At 38.3% G+C, this 16772-nt stretch overlaps 1 protein-coding gene across 5 annotated transcripts in view; it reads right to left on the bottom strand.

Moving 5' to 3' along the window:
* LOC107219348 (hemicentin-2) overlaps positions 1-16772 on the bottom strand; it is a 165580-nt gene that overhangs the window by 58950 nt on the left and 89858 nt on the right. For all 5 annotated transcript variants that reach the window (XM_046744892.1, XM_046744893.1, XM_046744894.1 and 2 more), the window contains one exon: positions 13633-13860. In XM_046744892.1, the coding sequence (XP_046600848.1) occupies positions 13633-13860 (228 nt within the window). The remainder of the gene's footprint in view (positions 1-13632; positions 13861-16772) is intronic.

The raw sequence follows: 16772 nt of genomic DNA, 5'->3' as shown, positions 1-16772 counted from the left end.
CTCGGCAAGAAACATCCGATCGCGACGTTATACGAGCATCCTACGGTTTTAAAGCCGTTGGTTACTTCGTTACTTCTCTGACGGCAACGGCAAGTCCATAAAAGACCGCTAGATTCACTTGCAGTCGTTACTTGACCGAGTTTGCCAAGGTTTCGCAATTTTAACAGCTGCTCTTATCGTTCGAAATGCTCTTCTCTCCAATCCGTCAAATGTGACAACTTTTCTAACCGAAACTTTATCCGTCGCGATTACATCCGAGGTTGGTTATACTTTACAAGCGCGATTTTCATAACAGTAAATGGAATTGTTACACTGAGAGAAATTTCTTGTTCCTATTACCGTTCAGTCCTTAACTATTTTCATTTTTATAGTTGCTACCGGAACTCGGCGACAGCAGCTTATAACTATCATTATTTTTACAATTAAAAAAATATCATAATGTCGTTCAATTTCACCCCAATGCGTATATAAAATTTTTGTATCAATAAATTGAAATGTCTCTTCATGAAAAATCCTTGAAGATGAGAGTGGAATCGAGAAAACTACTTCACGCTTCACCTCTTCATCCGATTCAAAAATGATGTAGATATCACGTATCAATCTCGATATTCATTTGCAGCCGGGATGCTGGAATTGTAGCAAACGAATGGACCGGAATTTGCGTATGAATTTTAATGGAACCGAGAACCGTGCGACCAGAGAATCACGTTTTCCATTCGATTTGCTCATTTAAATTCAGCAGTTACAAGGATAGGGCTGTTTAAACAAATCCAAAACTGATACGACCGATGTGTGTTTAATACTTTAAGCAAGAAATCTGCACACGTTGGGATTGTATTTCGAAACTGAGTTTCGCTGCAGCGATTAGCCGCAGAGTCGTTGTACGTACGATGTTTGGATAAGATATGAAATTGATAACGAAGAAGCGTTTCTTCTTGACCTCGACAATGAGATAAGATAATAAATAATGAAAAGGAAGCGAATTGAACAAAGTTAAACGATAAATAAGCAAAAATAAAGTGAGAATTTCCTTCAAACGTAATTATATGCATGTAATTAATCCAATTTATATTGTAATTAAACCGTACAACTCGTATATTTTAATTCAATATTATACTCGATGTAATTGTATTTAGAGTGTAACAAAGTTTGCTCATCAATTCTCGAGCTGACACGAATTTAGAAGCGAAACGGGATTCGACCACGTTAAACACTGCAGAGAAATAAATGCGGTGAGTACATCGATCTCAATTGACGTAAATTTGATTTCATCGTGGAAAAAAATCCTCTGATCATCCTTTAATTCATTCCCATCCTTATGCTGCGGATGAACACACCCTGATGAATTACTTATTAGATTATGAAAATGTTTCAATGGCTCGTAGTTTGTTCGTAATATTAATAATTTTTTCTTGTTTTTGTTCGAAGTATGTTAAGTTGTAGAGGTTTAAAAAAAAAAAATAAATAAAAAATTAAAACACTTGGAGCAATTTGAGTTTGAGGGCTTTGTTATTCATAGTTTCAAGAACATTTTAGAATTTTTTCATCAAAATTAATAACAAAATTGAGGCATATAGACAAGAATAAAATGAATCGAGCCTAGCTGAGAGTAGAGTAAACCTCGTAAACTGATTTTGCGCTGCAACAACCAAAAAATGATCGACGATCGCACAATGTTTTTCCTAATTCCAACAATATTCAAAAAGTTTTTTAAACGATACTTGTTTCATTGAATTTTTCTAGTTACTGTAGCAAATGAAATTTTTCTCAGTGTTTAACCCCATCAACGAGCAGGAAAAGCCTTCCGTTCGTCTAGGAAAAATTGTTTTCCCCAAAAACGAACTGTTTTTATATTTGCCCATAAAGGCGGGGCGTCGACGTTGATGAAATTAATTTTCCAAATCCATCACTCTACCGGGAAATGTATACACGTATAATACGGTCCGCGGGATTTATCGAGGTAGAACCTGCTGCGCGGTTCGATATCAGTAACGAGCTTGTACTTCTCCCTAATTAGACCACCCGAGCAAATATAACGAAGGAGATTACCCACCGCTGCAGGCGCTGTTTGTTTTCCTTAGCACTGTGTCAGGGTTCATTATAGATGTGCTTTGAATTTAAACGACACCGGAATCGTTCGTCCGTCGATCATCCTTTGCATCCGAGTAGGTTCGTTACTCGTACTTTGACTCTTTAAGCCTGAGTACAAAAACAAAGCTCTTCATCCACGGAGCTACGGAACGTTTTAAATATCGTATGAAAAATTCTGAAACGATATTTTATATACCGGGAGAATCTCTCGAAACTTGAAAATCAACCGCGCATGCGCCAAACAATTGAATCTCATTGGTCGGCGAAATCTTACCGCAGCGATATTCTTGTCCGCGATGCAGGCCGGCCAACGTACGAAAAATGTACACGTTATGAATTTTCAATGAGCATAAGCATTGAATTCCGACCGTTCTTTGAAGAATCAACTTTCCGATCCGACAACAAACGCTTCCCAAACCCTTCCGAGTCGCTACCTCGATTATTTGAGATTCTAACCTCGAAATTTCGTATCGACTACATCGCCGGCAGAAACAGTTTGACAGCTGAAAACTCGGGATGGCCAACCTGGGCGAAGAGCCGATAAAACTCGCGCATGCGCGGTTGATTTTCAAGTTTCGAGAGATTGTTCCGGCATATGACGATACATGGTATCGGTTGCTTGTATGCCGCGTATTATATGTATAGTCACGCAATTTTCCAACCGAGACTGTCGATATTGCCGAGAAAATTGTGTACGATCCGCCGCACGTTTCACTTGTGTTGACAAAAGGCAGATTCATACGTTGGTTCGAGCAGCGCCAAGTTGAATCCTGAGATAGTGGAAGGAACTTCCGTTTGTTAGGGGAGAATACAGTTTCATCTCGGTAAGATTCCTTTGTTTGTATTTCCGTTAAATGTATACCTATACCATACTTTATTGTACTATAGTATACTCGTTCCCCCATTAAGGAGTCTCTCCGAAAGTGGCACAGTTGACGCTTCTTAACAAAATCTGCATAACTGTATAATATATGTATACCTGGAGTATAATAATATCTGGGGAGACATTTTCAAGGAGAGGAAATGCTTCGTGCTTCTACCGATGCATTGACCGACGTAAAACTGGGACACATGCCTTGTATTTTACGCGGAAATTCACGGATGATGGAGAAAATTTCTCGAGAGCATCGGACAGACGCCTGACTGTAACGGATTGTGAGACACGTTGTACGAGAGATAGATAGATAGATAGATATGAATTATTGTATCCATATCGATGTTGGGCAAGTATATGTAAAGACAGAAAATTAATACAGGATAGGCAGTAAGAAGAACAAAAAGAGAAAAAGCAAGAAAGCAGACAGAAAATATAACTTGAAGTAGGTAAGATCAGTAAATAAAAGTTAAGAGAAGAAATTAAAGTAGATCACAGTGGAGAGTACATTAAAGGGAGAGAGAGAGAGAGAGATTTGGCAGTTTGAACCACAAAAACATAGTATTTTTTAACCGATCCAATTGGAGCAGTTTTCTCACAACGAGAAATGAAAATGTAATTTTTACAATTGAAATCAAAATAAAACCATAAGAATAATACGCCAAGTCACCCCTTGACATGCCTTACTTTGCCTTACTCAATTTTTCTAGTTACTGTAACAAAAGAAATTTTTCCCAATGTACAACATATTACAAAAGAAATCAGTCTATTATTGTTTAAGCGCAGCTTTGTTTAAAACATATTTTCGTAAAATCGATCTTCAACTTGAAGCAGTCGTCATTTCGTTTTCGCCTGACTATTTCCTGACAACGACAAGTCATTTCACGATCGTATGGTTGGCACCCTGTGTTCAACCATAGTCACAACCAATAAACTCGACTTTCTGCCGGAGTTAAGTCAAACATGATTCGACCACGTGTTACACGCGATCCAAACTCTCGTTCTTTGGAAGACCTCGGAAACTTTGGCAATGTTCAAGTGTCACGTTATACGTCGCACGGTCTTTAACGAGCACCGAAACAACTCTTCACATCCGGCTACGATCCTGGATCTGCGGACCAGACTTATTTGCGAAGAAAATCGAGGGTACGCGAATCCGAGGATGGATGTGCTGGTGGCGTGTCGTCTTGGAAAGCAACGTCTAGAGCTACGCGTAATTAACGAGACTTCTCTCTCCTCTCTCTCTCTCTCTCTCTCTCTCTCACAAGCACGAGTGCTCGTACGTACGTCAGCTAGTATTTACTGGTATCGGGATTTCGGTGAAGCTGCGCGCGATGCCGCTACACGATCCTCGTAAGTGAGATTTAGTGCGTAAGATTACCCCTGATCCTTTGAGGCTTTCGAAGGCTCGTCTGACGTCACGTTGAGACCCGTCGTTCAGCTTGATGGTCTCTTGATTCCACCCACCCCCTCCTCCCTCCCCTCCTCCCGTAATCCCCATACTTCGATTTTAACGCCTGTCTGGGATCCGATCGTGATAATTATATGCCGTTTCCGGAGGCTCGTGAAAACCGTAAATTTTTACCACCCTTCGAGGCTTCTTAACACAGGACTCCATTCCTTGTCTATGGAAATTACGCCAATCTTACACAGTACGAAAAGCATCGTGCTGAAAATTACGATTTTTTTCATCCATACGGAGATTTTACGTTAAGATCTGCGGAAAAATTAGAAACCGCTCAAGTCCGAACCGCGAACTGAGAAGTCTACTTCAAGTCGTGAACAAATTAATCGTGCGAAACTAACTATTCTATCTGGTAACTTCAAAACGTGATACCCGAAGTTGATACAAAGAGTAATTTCACGATGTTATTTCGCCAGCTGAACGCTTGCCAGAATTTATCGCTGATATACGGTACCGCTGGTTCGTCCATAAAATAGTAATAAGAGAGATAAAAAAAGAAAAAAAGAAAAAGAACACGAATCGAAAAGAAAGTAGTGTACAGGGTAAATGTTTACCTCTGCCGAGGCATCTCCAGCTACCAAAGTGGACTTCAAACGTCCTCCTCTAAGAGGGATGTCGTTATAGACACCTGTGCTCAACTTGTTTCGGGTTTGTAAGTACCGACCCGCAGGTTCATTTGTTGGAAATATGCACGGCGTGGGATTAGCCATTACTCACGTGGTAAACGGGGAGTTTTACTCGTCTGTAAAATTTTCAAATTTATTCATGGATCGACGAAATTCAAGTGTTTTACTCCGTAAGACACGAATATATGACCATAATTCGAATTTCGTTGTGTTTTTCGACCACATGTTTATTAATCTTTTCATTTCCAATCTCGCACAATTTAGAAATCGATTTTTTGACCGATCAACGAACGATTCAAATTCAACGTATTTCGTCGTAATTTTTTAACATGATAAAATCCCGGCCCAAGGTTTCAAACAATCAACTTTAACCGGCTTAAGAAACGTTTGACAATTTTTATCAGCCGCCATGTTTGCTGGAAAACGCTTCCTAAGTTCCGAAATTAACGATGCTTGGAAAATATGTTCAATTATATCTCTGAATACAATCTTCGATTTATCTCACTTTGTTTATTATCAAGCGTCGCGAATTATTAATGAATTATTGCCAATTCGCACAATCGTACAAAAAGCTGACTAACAAACCGCAAACATGTTTATCATTATTTATAGATACATGTAACGTAAAATATGTGGATAGAATGTTTCCCCGTAAACTCTTGTTGTATCTTTATTTGTTGTTTTTTCTCCACCGTCAGATAGGTTTCGTTTATTTCTTTACTCTCCGGTCTTCTGAGAAAAAAAAAACCAGTCAAAACGTAAAAAAAAATAAAAATAACTTGGGAAAAGTTTTAGCCAGCTACCAGATGGCGAACTCCGCGAGCCCTTCGCATTCGTGGGCACGAGGAAGAAGAAAGAACATGATTTCATTTAAACTTATTTACTCCGAGTGTTTCGAATTAATTTGCCGAACGAAAGAAACTTTTTTATACATACATATACATATACATACATATACTCGTATACTATAAATTCAGGACCGTTTCGTCTATAAATTTCATCTCGTCTGCTCTTTGACAACGTGCGAAATTCTACACATTCTTTCACTGTAGATTACTGGAGCATAAGATACTTGTTACTATTTTTTATGAAACTTGCTTATCTATGAAATTTTTTAACGATTTAATAATTATAAAATCGTATTTCAAATTTTTGTCATCTTAGCTTTCGTCGTTCGTATTTTCTCAGCTTTATTTCTGTTGCACGTATATTACTAGTCGAGTATATGAATTGTTTCGATAGCTTGATAAAAATATCTCGAGGTTTTTCCAACGGTCTTTTCCTTATCTCCTAACCTTTGATACAAACTCCATGCATTATTAATAAACGTTCGTCGAAGAGAGTGGTTGAGAATTTCGTATTTCGTAAAAAGTACATTCGCGTTAAATATTTGGCCAACCCGCTGACCGTGAAAATTTTACTAACTAACGCCTCGCCGAGTTTCAAGGTCAAATTATCAATTACTGACGCAGAACTAAATGGGGTTCCCGGGTTATAGGAAATATTTCACTCCCGGAATATTCTATATACCGCTGTTAGAGAGATTATTATCATTATTTCCAATCTAATTAACCCTCGAACTCGGCGTTTCTCTACCAAATTGGAAAACCTCGTTTGGTCGTCGTTTAGCTACCGGAACAGAAAAAGAAGATGAAAAAAAAAAACAGAAAACAAAAAAAAAAAAAAAGTAAGAAGAAAAGAAATGAATCTGCCAGACGTGAAAATGTATATATATTTTTTTCCGCAAAGAAGCCAAGTCAAGTACAGTTTACAGAAAAAGTGATTGAATTGATCAAATATTTTAAACTATCGGAAAAGATTTTATTATGAGAGCGGCGAGAAAGCGAAAAAAAAAAAAAAAAAACAAGAATGAAATACAGGTATAAACGAATATTAGTTGAAACGATTATAGAACGATTTCAATAAAAAGGTCGGAAATAAAAATTTCTCGCAGTGTTGACGTAATAGTTAATAATTGAATTTATTTATATTTTTCTTCACTGGCGTTTCTCGGATATCTTCTTTATCGACGGTGTGGCGAACCTTAAGGGTTTTTGACCTCCGGTCTTCGAGTAAAGACCTCTTACCTCTTGTCCTCGGAATTTTCTGCAGCAATCCGAGGACAAGAGTGCTCTTTGGAACTTTGTTACGGTTTGGATCATCGGGATTAAAGGACTTCGGAGTGCCTTTTCCTCTTTATCGAGACACTCGATGAAGCGTCCGAGTTTCTCAGAGACAAACGAGGACCGGAACAAAGAAGAACGGTGCGCGAAGTGCTTCGAGGATATCGAGAGAGAATTGAAAAATTATAGATGAAAAGAATAATTATAATTCGCACGATTGCGAAAGGTCGATAAATTTTCTGTTCGTATTCATCGAATGAAAAATATTTATTTTGGCAATTTTCTATCGTCCAATGCGCGCTTTTCGACACAACCAAAAAAGTCAATGACGGAAGTGAAAATTATCCCAGAGTAGGCGAGCAGCTTCCGGAATTTATCATCCGGCCAGGATGTTCATATTTGTTAATGTCATAAGTGCACAAAATTTTCTCAGGGTGGATAAAGAAGTAAATAAATATATTTTTAATACTTTCGGGATCCGCTCGACTCAATAAAGTTAAAACACTTTTCTACTCATCCTCAGAATTTCTTTCGTTGATCGAAACTTGTTTGAGGATAATTTTTTGGCGAGGTGGAAAATCGAGTCATTTCAATCAACATTTTTGTTACTCGTCAAAATAATTTATAAGAAGTTTCTCTATTCGAATGCAAGAAAGTCGGCGTTATTTTGAAGAATGATAAAATTTGAATAAGTATGGGAAAAACTTAAAGATACGGAATCTCAAAGTTTTAAGGTTGAGAATTTGGGGAAATCGGTGCTCAGAAATCCATTTTAGAGGGTTGAAAACCTTTGTTCTAAAATGATTCGCTTTGCAATTTTGAAACGAAATGATTACAGGTTTAATTACTTCCAGGCGTGTAGGATCGAACAAATTTAATTCACCGACCCAATTCGCCATATTCCAGGTATTCGATTCCTTTTTCAAAATTCGTCACGTACCCGTATTATTTTCGTTCAACAGATAAATAAATCACTGTCGGTTAAATTACCCAATTTCGCGTTTGAAACAAAAAATTTGACGAATGGTTAACATCCGGAACGGAATGAAGAGCCCTCGCATTGTAAATCAGCAATATGTCACGTCTATAAAAGCAGGAGGGGTTCGAACTTGTAGATTACAAACACACGTAACTCATACATGTATAATATGCGTATTCCAAGCGGTATTTTCTGGATTTAATAAAGGCGGAAGTCATATTTCGAATCACTCCGCATTTCCATTCAGCGGTCAAAATTGACGGTCGAAATAAATCACCCAAAAATCAGAGACGAGTTATCAAAAAAGAAAGTCCTTTCATCGAACACAATAATAATGGTAAAAAAGAAAAAAAAAATCACTGCAGCTAAATACATCATCAGTTAACAAACTTTTGCCAAAGTGTTATTCAGTTTCTTTGTGTAATAATTTTGAGCAAATGTTTGATTCATCTGTTTCGTTTTCATTTTTCCACGCAGAAAATCTACACCCCGTGTGATTGTTTTTTAATTTGCAATCAGGAGCAGCCGAAGATTAAGCAGAGAAATATAGTGTGAATAAAGTTTGATAAAGTGGTTGGAACTCGGACGCCGTGTGCGGTTGTGCAGGTCCATTACGAAACTCGTAAACTTTCCTGTTACATCGGAGCTGGCCGTCTGTCTATTTCAAGTTCCCGAAGGTTAATAACCATCAAGAAACAACTATCCCCAAGAACAATATCTCAGTTTCATACTTAACGGATAGTTTTCTCATGCCGTATATCAGAACTGAAAATGTTCATTCGTAAAATCAGTGTAGAATTGTTTCGTTAATAATATTGAACAAACAACTGTTCGATAATTTTCAAATCGCATCGCAACTAATTAAAAATTTCACCCAAGTCGACTTAGGTTACAATTAGAATCGTTCAACATCGATTGGTGTTAATTAATGTTTACGATAAAAATCGACATTTTTGAACCGTTTTTTTTTTTCAAAAATATCTAAACACCGCTGCACTGCATGATTGTTTTTTTTTTTTTTTTTTTTTTGCACGATTCAGTCGAAACGTCTTAGGAATATACGACAATTTATCGTATTCACAAGGATTTTGTCATAATCATGAATTTTGATTGCATCGGCGTGATCAAACATTCGATCAAAATACGTTCAATATTTAATTGAATAATATAAATCGTTCAATTTTCGAAAATAATTTTTGATCATTTCAATTTATTTCTACCGTTTCAATTCGACTGATCGGTTATTTCTCAAAACTGGATAATAAGCGAACAGCTATTAATTGCTAAGGAAAAAACAGAAGGCAAGAATAAGAAAGAAAGAAGAAAAAAAAATAAATAAAGTGAAATAAAAAAAAACGTTGCCGCACAAAAAGTGTGCAAATATTTGTACGAAAATTTAATACCTTCGCCGTATACTTCATCCGACAAGGTTGGTGGAAATTTTAGAAGCTGGGTAAATTTCCGCAGAGTTGTTTTTCCCATTGTGAATGAGATGGAAGAGAGAAAGGTGAAGAATGATCGATTAACTCGTTCGGAAGAGAGAGAGAAAGAGAGAGAGAGAGTGTGTGTGCAGAAATGCAGGTTGCACCTGCTGCTTTCAAGAGTTTTGCAGAAAAATTTATTAACACGCTCGACAACAAGCCGCAGTGAATTTTGCACACGATTTTTAATTTTCTCTCAAAACATTACCGCTGTCCGTATATACCTGTATACACAGATTGTTTAGTTGTTTTTTCAGCAGGTTAATAGCTTCACCTCGTCGTCGTTTCGTTGCGAGGCTCAATAGCCGGCTAAAAATGTACCAATTTAATACCGAAGCGTGGATTCCCTCTCGAGGTGCAAAGCAATGGGTTCAACGCGACTGCAGTTCGGTATTTTTCTTTCTTTTTCCTTTTGTTTTTTACGTTGCAAACAAATTTTCGCGCCATCCATTCGCCCGGTTTTGCTCTCGTATATTGAAAATTATTTCATTATTTTGACACTCGGCGAGGATCGTTCGTTGAAATCCGGCACCGTTGAAGTTATCTCGAAATTCACTTCATAGAGGGAGAGAATTTCGTTCACTGGTAATACATGGTTCGCGTACGCGTGGAAAGCTGTTACAATTGGTTTGTTTTGCGGGGTGAAATATGAAGAAATAAAACAGAAAAAAAAAAAAAAAAAAAAACGGTAAGAAGGAAAGAAAAACTACGAAAGTAAAAACCTCGAAACAGATACGCGTACGCGCGAAAATCGGATCAGCGGAAAACGTTACCTGACAGACAAAAGAACAACGCAGTTTTTTACCTAGACATAGCCAAAATAATTCTCAATATTGCCTCGTAAGACTTGAACCCATATTTTTCTAAATCACTTTTTTCAAACTGGAAGGACAGATTACTCGAACACCGTTGCGTGGATCGATTTGAAATTTTGACAGTAACTTCGCAATTACATTCTTTATGAAAGTGCGTAGTCGTTTTTTCTTTTTAATTTAATGCAATCTCTTTCTTTTATCGACAATTTACCGCTTATTTATTGGTCAGAAATAAATGCACTTTTTCAAAAGCGCACAATTTCTACGAAATTTGATATATAGAGTATAAATTTTTTTCGTTTTCTGTTCCAAGTTTTATATTTTACGAGAAATCCGTTCGCCCATGTAAGAGTTTTAAAAAAAGACGGTTCGACACCGCCATTTTGTATGAAAATGATAATATAATAATTTTTTTTCTCATGCTTCAATACGCGTTAAATAAACCCTCTGAAAACAAATTCTGTCCCTTTTTCGATACTACTAAAATAAATCGTCAAAGTTAGGCCTTTTTTTCGGCCGTTCGAGTGCGATGAGAAAAATTTCATTCGTTACAGTAACTAGAAAAATTGAGTAAAACGTGTTTGAATATTGTTGGAATTACGAAAAACGGTTGCAAGAAAATATAGCAACAGCGATCGTAACGGGAAAGAATAGTAACGGATACCAGACTTTCCGGTGACAGCTAGAAAACTGATTTTCATTTTGTACCTGGAACTATATTTCTCGATTGTGGTAAAAAATGAAAACAGTCAAGGACCGAGCGGTAACCGGAACTAAAAATTTCTCTCATCGTGGAGTTACCCCTTAAATTCGAGAAATTTGCACCTTGAAATCCGATATAATTTCCGAGTATCATCAAGACGTCGTATAATACGTAAAGAGGGAGTTGACAGTGACGTGGGATTCACGACGTAGTTCCGCGATACAACGGGATTTCAGGTAACCTCGACTAATTACTTGATCTTCTATTCGGAACGAGTGCCGGAGCAATTAATAGTTCCAAGTTTTAATTAAGACTTCGTTACGCCATGCACCCCTCCGACTGGAGATTCTAGAAAGTTGTACAGCGAGTCGGTTTTCCTTCACCCTCGAGGGTGAACGACGCGTCACGCGTCGTTGAAGCCATACAAAACTAATTTTTACGCAAACACCGATACTCGATAAAAAGCTTCGAATATCCTCACACGTCATTAATTATGAATTAATATGATGTGTAATGAAATTTTAACGGATCCGATGATACGCGCAGCCGATATTTTTTCACCAAAATTTCAAACAGCCCCATGTAACGATACCATCCTCCGGCAGAGAGCGTTGAAATTCAACGGAGAGAAGTTGCTTCTAATCCCATTTCACGGGACGGAAGAGCCGAATTTGCGGAGCTTTGTTCGGTCCTTCGATTCGATAATTTTCCCAAATTTCGCCGATAATGAGTCACGGCGTTCACGGAATTACAGAGAATCGTCCGAACTGTTCTGGACTACCAACGATATCGAATTAAACCTCCCCCCTCCCCCTCCTCCTTCGCCCACTCCTGAGTACGTATAAACGTTAACTAATATAATAGAATTCTACGATCTATGGGTATAAAGTAGCTTTCTCTCCTTCCGCCGATTGTCTACCAGGAGGAATTAGTCCCTCGGCCCTTTACCTCAGAACGCGCAATTGATTTGGATGGGGGTTCAATCATGTCAATCTAGGCTTTCATTAACCCTCTTCTCTGTATCGACTGTACCATAGATGTACAGTCTATCCTCAAACTGACAGCGACGTTGAAATTTAATACACGCAAAGTTCCGAAACTAATACCAAATCAGTTGGATCGACCACCATTATACACCACGTGTCCAGTTTTGATGAGGAAAATGATCCAATTGGATGTCGAAAATATGACCATGGATGACGTTACGTAATTTCATTTTTCACATTTTCCATCATCCGGGCCTTCTGATCGGTTTGCAAGGTTTAATCAACCAGTCAGAATGTTTGTAGGGTGGAAAATGTGAAATTACATAATTGAATCCCTGAGAATAGTTGGCCGTTAACAGTGAACACAGAAAAGCTTCTCATTATACGTCTATATCGTACAATCACTAAAAGTACAGATCACGAAATTGGTACGACTGGGGAAATTTAAATCCGGAGTAAAAGAAGAACCGAGAAATGTGATTCGACTATTCTTTGTACCCAATGGTAGGTCAAATTAATTGAAGGATGGTCAATTCGTGGTACTAAGAGTAGTAAAACTACTAGATAAGGAAAAAAGCAGCAGCATGGAAACTTGGGATATGAAAAATATCGTATCCGATTAATCAAGACATTTTTTCTGTAACCGAAGGAAAGACGACTTCGAGCATAACCTCTACACCGTGGATATTCATGGTGAGACCTTCACGAACAGGAGTTGAAATTGCATGAAACGGTCTTTAATCGAATTTTCATGCCGTATACATCCATTCGCAGAATTTCCTTCCAACATTATTTTTCTTCCTCCAAGTTAATGCCAAGAATTTCAATTCCGTGCACTTATACACCTACTGGTTAACCATGAGACGTACGGAACGAAGAGATTATTGCGAGAGTCCGTTAACCTCGCGTGGTAAGGTTCACTCAATACTTCTGTTACCCTCCAGACCTGCAGCGTCGAGAGACGCGCATTTGCGGTTATTATTATTCATCCGCAAAGTTGTATTTAAACGAGGATTAAACGTCGTCGTCGTCGAGAAACGTCAACGAAGTATAAAGAAATCCGAACAGCAGTCTAGTTTTCAGTTCGGGGAACGTTTTCGCGAAATTTACCAGTCAAGTCGACCCAGACCAACGGATAAAGCGACGAGGTATTCACGCATAGATCGGGTGACAAGCGATTGCAATGATTGAAACGATTTCAAATAAATTCAACGGTTTTCATGCGATTTTATGCGATTTCAAGTTATTCAACGTGGAGTGATTTTAGCCGACGCAAGTGATTTCGAGCGATGTTAAAGTGGCTGGATTCCAAAATGGTTTGCAGCTCCAACAACTGAATATCTCCTCGGGAAAAAAGTCACCTTCGAAAACAAGTCTTCGTATTTCTCATATCAAACACACGCATCCTGAACATTGAATTCAAGTCACCGTTTGGACACTGATTTCCTTAGCGTTCCATTCATCGAGTAAGATGATTGCTTATACTCACTGTTCAGCTCAATGATGACCGTAGTTGTCGGCGGACTTGCCAGAGCTGTGTTAGTCGCTCTGCAGGCCAATCTGGCGTGGTGATGCCTCCTCGTAAGTCGTTCAAGGGTCACGCGATTGGTGGTCAAGGTCGAACTCTCACCTTTCGACCCATGGCTTTCTCGCACTTCGTACGAAGCGTCTATCATTTTTGATTCGAGATACCACGCAACGCTTGGTCGCGGTCTTCCTGCAACAAAAAACATACCCACACTCATGATTCAATCGTTCCCAGACCAAAGTACACTCGCAGAAAATTAAAAGAGACTCGATGTTTTATCCTTAACTCAATCCCGTTGAGTGGAAAGTATCGTTGAATATTAATTGGCATTAGGAATTGAAAATTACTGAACAAACTGGCATCGTAATATTTTGAGCTCATCTCTTCGTTAGGAGATAACAACGAGGGCAGGTACATGTATCAAGAGTCAGAATTCTTGGTACATCGTACGTACATGTAATTTATGCTCGTTACAAAAACGCAGTAATGGAACAAACACAACTCCAACCGTGCATCTGGTTACGAATTTCCATTTTCCGACAACATCGAGCTGGTGGAAGAAAAATACTCTTCTAAAAATGACATCCCGACCCGTAATGTTCAGTATTTTCACAGCATATATATCATTCGTCAGACTACTTTTTTCTTCTAACCAGGACAAAGAACGAATATCATCCTCCAAAGACCAACTGCCAAGTGGTTACATCTGGTAGCTACTCGCAGACCGCGAGTATTCAGAGTACTCTGACCTAGCGACAGGAATGGACTATATTTCATGTTGAAAACCTTGACGTGCCAACAGTTGCCACTTGAATAAAATCGTCACATGAAAGGATCCCTTTACCGTTACGGTGGGTTCCTGAAAGGGAACTATTCTACCTAACGTGAATTCGATGAGTTTCGATGAAATGAATTAACTACGAAGTGATTCGTTACACTTTGAATGCAATGTGCAGGGTTTTCACCATCCGAGGTAACGTCTCAACGCAAGAATTCACGCAACGTCTTGCCGTGGATTTATTAAATTGTTCATCCGTCCGTACACTGAGAGAAATTTTTATTTCCGGTTACCGCTCAGTCCTTGACTATTTTCATTTTTTACCAAAATCGAAAAATATCATTTTAGTTAGATAATGAAAATTAGTTTTCCAGCTGTTACCAGAAACTCCAGTATCCGTTACTATTCTTTCTCATTACGATCACTGTTGCTGTATTTTCTTGCAACTGTTACGAAAATTTAATGCTCGCGCAAGAATAAATTGACGTTGTAGCCTTGTTTAGCTAAAAAAGTAGAGTAAACCTCGGAAACTGATTTTGCGTTGCAATAACCAAAAAAAGGATCGACAATAGCGCGAAATAGTTACGCGTACCTCATTTTTCGTAATTTCAGCAACATTCAAACAGTTTTTTCAACGATACCTGTTTTACTCAATTTTCCTAGTTACCACGACAAATGAAACGTTTCTCAGTGTAATGCCGTTCGGATTTTCGTACAACATTCGGGTATGGTTCCGCATTATGCGGTTCGTCCGTAGGATGCAGGCGGGATGAGTTGATCGTGGCATAATAGGTTGAACCGCCCATGGATACCTTGCATGGGAAAATGAGTGGACGAAGCGTCGAGCGTTATCTTCCGGCAAATTATATATTCTGTCTCCGGTGCATTACCACGGTCTGGTGATCACCTCGAATTCAAGCATCCTGCAGGAATGCTCTCTGATTGTCTCGTCCTGCCGCTGAGCGCACGAACCAACGAGTCCATTAATCGCGTACGGAATGAGAGAATCAGTTTCCACCGACTTGGACCACCGCATACCGAGTCGTATGAGAACTCGGGAAATTCCGGAAGCATATTTCAGCGATGAAATTTATACTCGAGTTTTACTTCGTTTATTTCTTTTTTTTTTTTTTTTATCATTTCGCAAAGGATTTTATTTCCAAAACCGAAGAGACGAAGGATACAAACTGTTCGAATTTGATATTTCATCGTCTGGATACGACGTTGGTATGGTAATATACGAGATACCGGGAAAAGGGACTTCAAAGCCAAAGATGTGGAATTTCAAGCTTTATAACAAGAGGAAATGGATCATCGAATTCAATCTCTTAAAATCCTTCCACGATGCGATCTCCTCCTTCGTTGAGTAATGCCTGCTCTTCAGCTGTTCGCTTTGATCTCCGGCAATATCTTCGACTCTTCGACGAATTCCCGACATCGATTCATCCGAAGGCAGATAGATGGTATAATAGACGACAGGATGTGGAGAGTTGATTTTTCGCGAAATGAGATACTTTGACGTATTTGCTGGACAGTAAGATAAAACGAGGCAGAAAATTCTGTACTGATCCGTGAGAAAAGCTCGATTCAAAAAACATCATAAGAAAATGAAACAATCTCAGTGTCAATTAAGGGGTAACGCTACTTTAGAATTTTGGAAAATTTGATATTTTTTTACTTTTGGCTTAAACAATATTTTAGGGGGTAAAACAAAAAAAAAAAATATCCTGCTGGTTCTATAATAAAAAGCTTTTCTATTTAATGTTTATTATTTGGTCAAAAATAGATTCAATTTTTCAAACATTCGACATTTCTATAAAATTTGATGAAATAAAAAAAAAAAAAAAAATCCCTACGCAGTTCCACAGGCAACAGTATGTAATTTATAAGATTTTTTAGTTTTTTGTGCCAGATTTTATACCTTACGAGAAATCCGTTTAAAAATAAAGCGATTTCAAAGATTGGCTCTGTCGCTGAAATTTTGCAACAAAATGGCAATAAATTTTTCTTTTCCTCGTACTTCAATACGCGTTGAAAAAACCGTCTGAAAATAAATCCTATTCCTTTTTCCATACTCTTAAAACAAATCGTCATCTTTGGGCCCTTTTTTTCGGCCGTTAGAGTTGCGTTAGCCCTTAAACTACCAGCAGAATCTGAGATGCGGGTGGTTCAGTTTCGAGCGTAGGTAAACATTATCGCGTGAACGTTGCTCATTAAAACAGCCAGAGTATTCCGAGTGTAATTAGGATGAACGACAAGGTAGAGTTTGCTGCTGCAGCTGCATCGCGTTACGTTAGCGCAGCTTTCGGTCCTGTATGAACAG

The sequence above is a fragment of the Neodiprion lecontei genome, chromosome 7 (genome assembly GCF_021901455.1).
Source record: "Neodiprion lecontei isolate iyNeoLeco1 chromosome 7, iyNeoLeco1.1, whole genome shotgun sequence".
Lineage (NCBI taxonomy): Eukaryota > Metazoa > Arthropoda > Insecta > Hymenoptera > Diprionidae > Neodiprion > Neodiprion lecontei.
Note: the sequence above shows the minus strand (reverse complement) of the source record. Positions and strands in the feature narration are given on the sequence as shown.